This window comes from Solanum dulcamara, chromosome 8 (assembly GCF_947179165.1).
Source record: "Solanum dulcamara chromosome 8, daSolDulc1.2, whole genome shotgun sequence".
Classification (NCBI taxonomy): domain Eukaryota; kingdom Viridiplantae; phylum Streptophyta; class Magnoliopsida; order Solanales; family Solanaceae; genus Solanum; species Solanum dulcamara.
Genome location: NC_077244.1, coordinates 57,960,876 through 57,972,137, shown reverse-complemented (window position 1 = coordinate 57,972,137; position 11,262 = coordinate 57,960,876). Strand labels below are relative to the sequence as shown.

The following is an 11,262-nucleotide window of genomic DNA, read 5'->3' as shown; positions in this document are numbered from 1 at the left end:
GGTTGGTTGTAAGGATGTAGAAAAATTATTGATTTTGATGGATGCTTTCCGAAGGGTGCTTGTAAGGTGAATTGTTAGTTGATATTGATAGAAATAAAAATCAACAAATGTTTCTAATTTTATGAGCTATTGTTGACACGAAGACAAAAACGGTTGGAGTTTTTTCCTGAACAACTTGATACAAGATATGAACTTAGGCACTAGACATGGACTGATTGTAATATCAGATATGCAGAAGGTTAGATAACTTCTATATTGTAGTTTGATCTCTTACTTTTTATTTTTTTGTTGTTAATAATTTTTAAATTTTGTTGTGCTATGACTTTGTTTAAATAAGATCTTGTATCAACTTTGTGTGAGTTGCTACCAGATTGTAAGCAGAGGAAGTGTGCTAGATATATCTGGTCCAATTGGAATAAAAAATGAAGAGGTGAAAAATGACAGAACCAATTTTGAAGATGTACAAAGTCAAATTTTGAAGTGAAATTTGAAGATGAGATGGATAAACTCAACAAACTAGGTAAGAAAATTTTGTGAGAAATTATCGAATTATGAAAAAATCACTTGGTGCAGGGCATAATTTAAGGAGCATTCTAAGTGTGATATTATTGAAAATAATATGTGAGAGACATTTAATTCTTGAATACTGGCTGCTGGACATAAGGCTATCATAATTATGTTAAAGGAGATTAGGCACAAGATAATGGACAAAATTATTGAAATGAGGCAATTAGTTGATACCTGGATCTCATATATTTCTTCTATGGCTAGACTAGTATTTGAAGAGAACAAAGATCTTGCTAGATTTTGTGAGGTTAGATCAATGGTGATATTGGATATGAAATCAAAGATGGTGAGTATAAGAATATTTTTGATATAAAAAGGAAGACTTGTACATGTAAAACATGAAACTTGAGAGGCAATACCATGTCGACATGATGTGTTTGCATATTGGTACTAAGGCATAGAACCTGAACATCAAGTGGTACGTTGGTATAGAAAAGAAACTTTCTTGAAGACTTATGACTACTTTCTCCGGCCAATACCTTACATAAAAATGTGGCCTCATACTAGTGGTATAGTGATTGAGCCTCCTAAATCAAAAGCCATGCTTGGTAGGCCATCGAAGTGCAAAAAAAAAAGGAAAAAATGAGCCTAGAAAAAAGTATAAAAGTTGTCTAAGAAAGGAGTAAAAATGACTTGCTCAAAGTGTCATCAAGTAGGCCACAATAAAAAAGTTTGTCAAATCATGGTAAGTTATTATTCTCTTTTAATTCATCTATAATTAGCTTCAATTATTTACGGTAAGCAATAACTATTACACTATTAATAGGCTGGGATGGAATGATGTGAAAGCTTTAGTCAAGCACCAAATACAAGTAGGCAGCCAAGCTCAAGTTAGCCACTAGTATTCAGCCAGCAAAGCAATTCTATGTGTTTGATACTTCAATTGTTAGAACAGAGCAATAGCCTGGTAGAGGCACTAGTAGAGGCACTGGTAGAAATACTAATAGAGGAAGAGGAGGTGTATCAAGTCAGCAACCTGGTAAACAAAAGGCCATGGAAGATTCAATAGCAACAGGAAGACAAAAAAGGACAAGGATCAAGACGGTAAGAATTGGCATTTATCCTAATGCAAGTGGTAGTAAAATCATAAATGTAAGTGTCCATATAACTTTATTCAGTTCTTACTCTACTATATAAAGTCTCATTTTAGTATATTTATATGCAGCCTGGTCTTTCATGTGAAAGAGTTTTCACTCCAGAAGCTTATAAGGATGCATGTCCAACAAATATTGATATTGGTTATAAGCCTCGAGGATTGAAATAGAATGGTAGGGATGCTGTCACAACTTCACAGTTGCAGCATATGAGTCAGTCGAGGAAAAATTAATGTGGATCATCTAGTGCACCAAGGGATGCTTAATTTCAGCACCAAGTTTATTTTTTGGATGTGTAATTAGCAACAAAAACTTGTATTGATTACTTTGAAAGTCTTTTGGTGTCTTTTAAGTACATTAACTAATTTGTGGTGGTTATAGGGTACTATTTTAAATTAGTTGTTGTGGATTGGTATATTTGTTTGGAGCTCATTAGAGCAAATTAATGGCATGACTGATCAGTTATATTTATGTTTTCATTAGACCAATTGAAAGTGAAAGTGTGTGAGCAGTTATGATTGTGCTTTACTTTATTTTGTGTAGAAGTGTTCGAGAATAATTGTGTTTTACTTTAATGATGTTGATCATCAAAGTCATTTGAACACATAAGAAAACAAAGGAGACTAACACATAATTTGTCTTCATTCCTTTAATCAAAATCAGTACAATAAAAACACAATTGAAGGCAGTTACAATAGAAAAGACAAATCAAAATTGCCCTTATAGAGTATACTACAATCTAGCATACATATTGTAATGAAGTAAAGTCTAGTAGAAGACAAATGAACTAAAACACTAGAAGATCATTTTTGTACATAGATTCAAGTAGCCAATATCACCTCTACAACAATACATATCATCCTTACTTTTCTTGATCGATTCCTCTCTAGTTCATATGTTTTGACTCTTTTCAACAAACCTCACCACTCTCTTTAGCTTGAGCCGGCATTTCATCATCGTATCATCAGAAATATCCACATCCATTTCGTGCCTACAAAATTAAAGAAAAAATTGAATTACAAAAACAAAGAAATTCTTTACTATATTGAACAACAAAATGAATTACCTTTGAAATTTTACAACAAAGAAGCCTACGTCCTCCACAGCAACCCCCATTAACATAGCACATTTACAGTTGAATAAGAAGAAATTGATGAGGAAGATAACTTCGACATTGGTACTTAATGATGAAGAAGAAATCGTTGAAGAAGAGAGATTGTCTGATAAATAGCTCCAACTTTAAAATGGTTGTAAGAAAGAAGAGAAAAAAAAGAGAAGAAAAATAAGAGAAAGAGGGGAAAATTAGGATTAAAAGGGGAAGAAGATCGTTGTATACTATTGTGGATTTCACATCAACGCCTTTAAAATATCTTTACGTGCTCAAAAAACGTTAGAACACATTTTGTACCGCGTCAGTTAAGTGTGTTTAAAAGTTATAAAGTATGGATGATTTAGAAATTCAATAGCAAGATACATACTTAAAGTGCCTAAAAGAAAAAATGGAACAAGTTTAGGGCTCTGTCGGGTATTCTGCCCATGTTTTTCATATGCAAATATAGGGTATGGTCCTTGTGAGTGCAGAAACACACTCTTTCAAAACTCAAGAAATAGCTTAAGATTTAGGCTAAGATGTCATCCCAGAAAGGGAAGAAGACGGTGTTAAAATTTGAGTCCGAAGAAGATGTATCAAAGGCACTCGCGAAATACACTGCTGATCTATCGGAAAAATTCATCAAACAAAAAGGTTCTTTCACTGTTGTGCTCTCTGGAGGTTCTCTTATCGATACCATGAGGTAGTTTTTTTCTGATCAAACACTCTCTTTAAGCTTTTATTATTCCCCTTTAGTTTCAGATTTCTAGTGGAACAGGAAATTGGTGGAGCCACCATATAATGACTCAATTGATTGGTCGAAATGGTGGATTTTTTGGGTGGACGAGAGAGTGGTTCCTCTGGATCACGATGATAGTAATTACAAACTTGCTTGGGATGGGTTTCTTTCTAAGGTACAGTAATAGATCAGATTGATTCTTCTTTTTTTTTTCCTTCTAATGAGATTAGGATTGAAGGAGCTGAATCGTGTTTCAATTCTATTGTTGAAATAGCCCTTCTTTGATAACATGTTGCTCCAATTGCATTTGTTGAGTTTCTGTAAGTTTTCAATTTCATCGGATAAGCTATTAGGTTTTGATGCACATGAGTTTACATACTAGGAATTTGAGTCAATTGGATTAAAATTGGCTTCTTTTGGCAGGTTCCAATCCCGTCTTCTAACATTTATGCGATCAATGGCAAGGAGTCACCTGAGGGTGCAGCGGCTGAGTATGAGGCTCGTTTGAAACAATTGGTTGAGAGAAAAGTTCTGCCCTTATCAGCGATTAGTGGATTTCCCAAATTTGATCTTATGCTATTAGGTATGGGGCCAGATGGACATATAGCTTCTTTGTTTCCTTCGCGTCCTCACCGCCATGAGAAGGAGCGGTTAGTCACTTTCATCACAGACTCACCAAAACCTCCTCCACCAAGGATTACTTTCACCTTTCCGGTAATTAATTCGGCTTCAGAGATAGCAATGGTGATCACGGGATCAGAGTTAGCTAATATGGTTGATGTCGCTCTGGGTAGTGCGCCTCCTCTTGATGGGATTCCTCCCCCTTGTACTGAGGTTTCAGCTGAAGAGGAACTGACCTGGTTTTTAGACAAGGATGCTGCATCAAAACTACAAACCTCTGGATGATTTTGCTACCCATGTGATATAGTTAATCTAAATAGGATTTGGGCATAAAGTTTGGTGACCCCTGAATGTGTTGCCTTGTGATGGTTAACCATCCTTGCTTTGTACTTCTTTCCTGATATGGCCTGTGTTAGTCTAACTTTAACTTTATCCTCTAGAAGGTAAAACTTATGTAATCTATGAAGAATTGCATATTCTATAAGGCTTGATAACTTCTCTTTGCGCACTGAGATCCATGATCAGAATATAACAAATTGTATTTAGTGGAGGTCTTTTTTTCTCTTAAAATATAGCCACCGAAGTATTAAGGAGAGGTGATTAGACAAGACATAACCTTAGATATAATGTTATGGAGGATACAGATTAGGGTAGAATGATAGTAAGTAGTTTAGCATTGTCTCGCTTATCCTTTTCACACTAGTAGTCATAGTCTTTCTCCTGTAGTTTCTTGTCCTTCGATATATGCATGTTACTTTCTACTCTCTCTTGTATTTCGATTATCGTATTATTTTATTGTAGTTTTTTTTTCATTGCTATGTTTTCTTTAGTATCTGCTTTGTTATGCTTTTAGTTGAACCGAGAGTACATCAGAAATAAACTCTGTATAAGGGTAAGATCTGCGTATCCTCTCCAAACCCTCCTTGTGTTGTTGTTGTTGAAATTATGACCATCAAGCATTTATGATTGTCTTCTAGCTTACAGAAGGTGGAGGATGGAGAAAATGGCAGTGCTTCCCTTGCCACCTCCTAACACCCCATATGAAAAAACAACTTATCCTTATCTATATATAATAGTAGAGACACTACTTAATATTATCCTCCTTTAGGCCTTCTGGTATTCAGAAGTTCTAGTGGTGATTGCAAGTACTCCAGGTTTGTTGTTGATTACCACAACTCATTTATGCATAGGTCTTCGTTTGGTGTTGCTGCCATTGTGATGGTCGAAAATTGCTTGTGATGCTTTCCTATTTCATTTGCAAGTAATCATTGATTCATTTCAATACTTGAGGCCTCCGATAAGTAACGAGTTTCCAGGGTTTCGAGGGATCTGCAAGTATTATGTGGTTATATAGTGCTCTCATGTTTGGTGAGTACTTCCGTTGATTTTCTTCTTCTTATGTCGCAGGCGGGGTGTGATTGTTCTTCAAGGCCCTTGCTACTATCACCATGTTTAGATTTTTTTTCAAGCACTACCCACTATATATGTTTCATTAGGCACCTTGAAACACAAAAATTGATTTGGTGCATAGTCCAACGCTCAGCTTAGGCTTTTTGCGCAAGCGAGGTGACCGGGTTCAAATCTCACTTGCAATATATATGCATTTTTTAAGACCATCTCAATGAGAAGTTTTTCTCGTTTGATTTAAATTTTTGTAGGTATATGGGGTTTTATGTATGTTTACAATATTTTCAGGCGAGGCAGTGTCAGTGTCGCGACTAACACGCATCCGTCATCTTCAGATTATGAGTTTGCCCTCTAATCACAAAGACATAATGTTGACACCATTTTTATCTGTACTCACTCAGGTAAACATTTATTTGTACGGGGTGCTTACTCTAAATCAGTACAACTAATTACCATGATTAAGTGATTTAATAAAGTAAAAATATATTTTATGTAGTTATGATTAAATAAAAAAAGTCTATATTTAAACATATAACAGGTATATACTAACTTAATATAATCCTATGCAAATAAGTTTTTTATAATCTCAATCACCTTGATGTGACGATCCGCCACATCATCATGTCACATAAGCGTCACGTAAGTGTCACATGGCACAAAGTTGCCATGTGGAAGGCTTACATAGGAAAAAGACTTGTCCTAATGGATGATTCTAGAGAAATATGAATATTTTTCATAGAAGATTAAAGAATTGCATAGAAGGTTTCTAGAATGTTCTAGGCATGTAGACATTTATAGAGAAAGGACCTTAATGTAAATATGTAGAGACTTATGTAGAATTTATTATTTACACTTTAGCCCTAGATGAGTAGTATAAATAGAGGGGCATCTATTTGTAAATCCATCAACCAAAAATCAAGCAAAAATCAAAGTTCTCTACGATACAATTTTTCCTAACAATCCTCTTGTGTTCTCTCTTCTATTCACTTAGCGGTTCCTAGTGTCTTAGGCTGACTTGACATAGCAAAATCTGAGCAAGTAATGCAAGAATGTGAGCAAGTTGTCAGGTGTCATACGTGCGCTTAGTGAAAGACCAAGCACGTGACATTAAGCTCCTCATTTCATGCGTAACTCATCTGGAGATGTTGAGTGAGTGTGTTAGACCACCCGTCCTTATCAAAGTCAATCCAAAATATAATTATTTCAAATTGAGGAAAATAGATATCGTTAGGATATTGGCAATATCCAGCCCCTAGTTGGTTCCATCGCAGTGACAAATCACTAATTAATAGCACGGTCTACCTATATATTTTCTTTTTTCACAATTCTAACATCAGTTTCTTGATTGTTCTAAAATAAAATTAATATATTTTGAGAGTACATTAATATTATCATTAAATCACAATCTTTTATAATTAATTTTATTAAAGGAATGTTTACAAAATTTATGATCAACCTGCAAGGGTGGCTGAGTGGTTTTTCACATGGAAGACGTGAGATCACTAGTGGCCTTCTCGATCAGAACTCATCGTACTGGACTTATCCAATGCGATTGACATTTTTTATGTAATTTACTAGCTATTGCACAAAATCGAATTTACTCATTGTACACTCAGAAAATAGCAATGATGGATTTCCCTTGGATTTCCAAAATATAAATTCACAATCAAACAAGAAGTTATTGTAATCACTAAATAACAATGGTTTTCAATTTAAATAAGAAAAAAGGCCTATAATTTAGAAATAGTTTATTTTAAACCCTTGTAACTAGGGGTGTACATGGACTGGGTTGGTTCAGATTTTTTACAAATCAAATCAAACTATTTGTGTCGGGTTATTAAATCTATAAACCAAACCAATAAAAGTCGGGTTTTTCAATATCAATTTTTTTGGTTTTTTTTTGGATTTTTCGGGTTTTTTCGAGTTTCTCGGGTTTTTCATAGTATCTAATAAAAAGCACAGAGTAGTACTTCTTAAAAAGAGTTCTAGTACAAAATATCAACATATAAGATGGAGGCAGAACACTGTTTGAAGTTTTAACTTTATAAGATGGGCTTTTTTTGTATATTATTTAGATGAGCTTCTCAAGTCTAAATCTAAATGTAAGAAAAAAAACAAAAATTATGAAAAAATTTTAAAAAATATTTATAAATTACATTTTAATAAATATTTTTATGTATAACATAATTTAAAAGTAGTATATCTATAATCGGGTCGGTTTGGGTTTGGTTTAACTTCTTTTAGTTAAAACCAAACCAATCCTATAATGGTCGGGTTTATTTTCCAATTTGATTCGATTTATCGGTTTGATGCGGTTTATCGATTTGCCCTGTACAACCCTACTTGTAACGATATTCTTGCTTGCACTTTTGATGTTGAATATTCTTAGAATCCAAATCTCCATAATCGAATGCATGATTTAAACCAAACAATAATATGATTCTTTTATTTACTAATAATAAAATAAGTCAATGTGCAAGTGATATATACCATCCACAACTCAATTAGGCTATATGAAGCATGACAACACTCCCCTTTTTGCTTTCATGCCTTTCGCTGATTGATTATCAATTATCATTACGATACAAATACTTGTCAATTAACAATTAAAAGTTCCTTGCTTTCGGATACAAATTATTTTGACTCATTATACATACACCAAAATAAAAAGTAATACTAGATACAATTTTTTTAAATTAATTGGACCATTTTAGTTGACCAAAAGAAAAAGTCATTGATGAACAATTTTGAAAACAAGTTAGATTTTTTAGCTTCTAAACATAACGCAGTACAATTTTTTTAGGATGTCATTAGTTATTAAAGTGTCAAAAATATATTTAAATTATCTTTTTTTTAATCTTATATATAAATTATTGAGAGTGTCACTTTTATATATAAATTATCACTTATTTAATTGGAGAAAGACATATATTTTTTATTACACTCTTTTGATGGTATGTATACTATACTCTCTTTTATTTTTATTTTTAAAAATAAAATTATCACATGACACTCTACATGAACAACACTTTCATCTTGATAAAAAATAAAATATTATTTTTATTCCACTCTATCACCTCCTCCGATAGTACCCCCAAATAAGAGGAAAGTAATATATTATAGAATGGTGACTTTGATTGCTTAGGTGTATTTTGTTGATTGATGTGAAGATTGGTGCTTGTAATTGGTTCAAATTTTTGGTGTTAGAACAACAATAGATTAGACATTGACGAATCACGATCAATGAAAACAAGACACGATTGAATTCTTTCTAATTTTGATAACAAAGTCATAATCCTAAAACAAATCTCATAAAGTAGATATAGAATCCAAATTGCCTTCTACAAATATTTTCTTTATTTATAATTTAAATATAAAAAAGCAAACAATAATTGAAACTTACCTATAATAGAATTTAAAGTATCTTCTTGTGTAAAAAAAAAAGGTTTCCACCAATGGTGAATACTAGTTAAATTATTTTTGAATTAATTTATCTCATATAAAAGTTGAGATACAATAATATTTTTATATTTTATTTCATCAAAATTATAAATCTTATACTGTCAATTTTTATAAATTAAATTAAATTTATATAAAAAAAAATTGAAAACTGATTGTGCTGATTAGGGGTGTACATGGACCGGGTTGGTTCTGATTTTTTACAAACCAAATCAAATCATTTGTGTCGGGTTATTAAATCTATAAAGCAAACCAAACCAATAAAAGTCGGATTTTTCGATATCAATTTTTTTCGGATTTTTCGGGTTTTTTGAGTTTTTTCGGGTTTCTCAGATTTTTTATAGTATCTAATAAAAAACACAGAGCAGTGCTTCTTAAAAAAAGTTCTAGTACAAAATATCAATATATAAGATGGAGGCAGAATACTGTTTGAAGTTTTAACTTGGGTAAATCATCTAAATGTACAATATTCAAAAAATATTTACCACATAGAGCAACATAATTATTTTAACCATGTATAGCAAATTGTTTCTTCTAAAACTCTCACCCGCTATTTTCTCTTCCCCCGTTTCTCTCCAAATTTGCTACACCAATATTCTCTCCAATCTTCTCACCCATATTCTCTCCAATCTTCTCACCCATAATTTTCTTCAAAATTAGGGCAATACTTAACCTCATAGCTTCTCAACCACGACTTTCTACAACATTTGTACTCCAATTTTGGAATTAAGTGAAGTGTATTTGGTGGAATCTCACTTCTCATAAGAAAACTTTTTGTTCTCCATAGCCAAAAAGAGGAAGAAGCAAACATGAGCAACGCATAGTACGATATTCAACAATATTCATGCGAAATTTTCTCCATAATTTTTCATTTTTATTACTGATTTTCATTTCTTTCATTTTTCATTCAAGTTTAATTCATAATGCAGGTTTCAGTTTGATAACACTACTGAAACACATCACTGAAGGCTTTTTCATTAGCTACAATTTTCATTCGTCTCTAATTCTCTTCTAATTCAACTTTAGTGTGTATGTAATTCATTTTTAGTTCAAGTCTAATTCATTTTTGTGTTCTATGGATTACTGGAGGCTTTTTCAATAGCTACATTTTTCATTCGTGTCTAATTCTCTTCTAATTCAACTTTAGTATGTATGTAATTCATTTTTGTGTTTCTATAGATCACTGAAGCCTTTTTTCATTAGATACACTTTTCATTCGTGTCTAATTCTATTCTAATTCAACTTTAATATGTATGTAAAAAAATTTTCATTCAAGTTTAATTCATAATGCAGGTTTCAGTTTGATAACACTATTGAAACACATCACTGAAGGCTTTTTCATTAGCTACAATTTTCATTCGTCTCTAATTCTCTTCTAATTCAACTTTAGTGTGTATGTAATTCATTTTTTTGTTTCTATAGATCACTGAAGCCTTTTTTCATTAGCTATATTTTTCATTCGTGTCTAATTCTATTCTAATTCAACTTTAATATGTATGTAATTTATTTTTCATTCAAGTTTAATTCATTTTTCATTCAAGTTTAATTCATAATGCAGGTTTCAGTTTGATAACACTACTGCAACACTTTAACATTAACGTAGCTATGTATTGCATAATAAAAAGGAAGAAAATATATTTTACATGAACAAAAAACTATATTAAAAGTGTATTTTACATGAACAAAAATCATCTTAAAAAAGATAGCACAAAACAATCTTCAAAACCTAACTAATACATCAGCTATAAACTGTTTTTAAACAACATAGTTTTCATAGACATTTTAACTAATATAACTACATTTATTTATGTGGTCTTTCGTCTTCACTTTGAAGATTACTCTTTTGCTTCTTCACTGCATATTCCCATAGTAGAGCCCCAAACCTCTTTCGGAGACTGTCTGCACTTAGTTGTTTATTTGCAATATTCTGGTCATTGCTCACTAACTCCGTAAATGCAGCCACAAAAACTCCACAGTCCCTACAAAATTTAACTAAAAGATTGAGAGTAGAAAAAATTAAGACACCGTCTAAGTAAAGTCATTGAACTATAAAGTTTAATGCTCAGTCACATTTCATCTCTTTAGTCAAGACATTACTTAGATATATGTGATTTGACAGCTCGATCGGACTTTGCTACAAATTCGAAAGAAATCTAACCTTAGCCAGAGGAAGTGAAAGTTTCGATCACATTCTCTGACCTGATAACACATCCAGGAGCCCTACGGTTGTGACCACTCCTAAACCACCCCAGTTGATGCATCACATCCACCTTTATAATAAGTGA

The 11,262-nt window shown here is 32.5% G+C and overlaps 1 protein-coding gene and 1 pseudogene across 1 annotated transcript; both read left to right on the top strand.

Moving 5' to 3' along the window:
* The first annotated feature begins 703 nt into the window (after positions 1-703).
* Positions 704-1,979, top strand: LOC129899997 (uncharacterized; annotated as a pseudogene).
* Positions 1,980-3,160: 1,181 nt separating this feature from the next.
* On the top strand, positions 3,161-4,623 carry LOC129901094 (probable 6-phosphogluconolactonase 4, chloroplastic). The gene is made up of 3 exons (XM_055976212.1): positions 3,161-3,454; positions 3,530-3,665; positions 3,914-4,623. The coding sequence occupies exons 1-3, from the start codon at positions 3,291-3,293 to the stop codon at positions 4,394-4,396; spliced, it is 783 nt and encodes a 260-aa protein (XP_055832187.1). The 5' UTR covers positions 3,161-3,290; the 3' UTR covers positions 4,397-4,623.
* Positions 4,624-11,262: the final 6,639 nt, after the last annotated feature.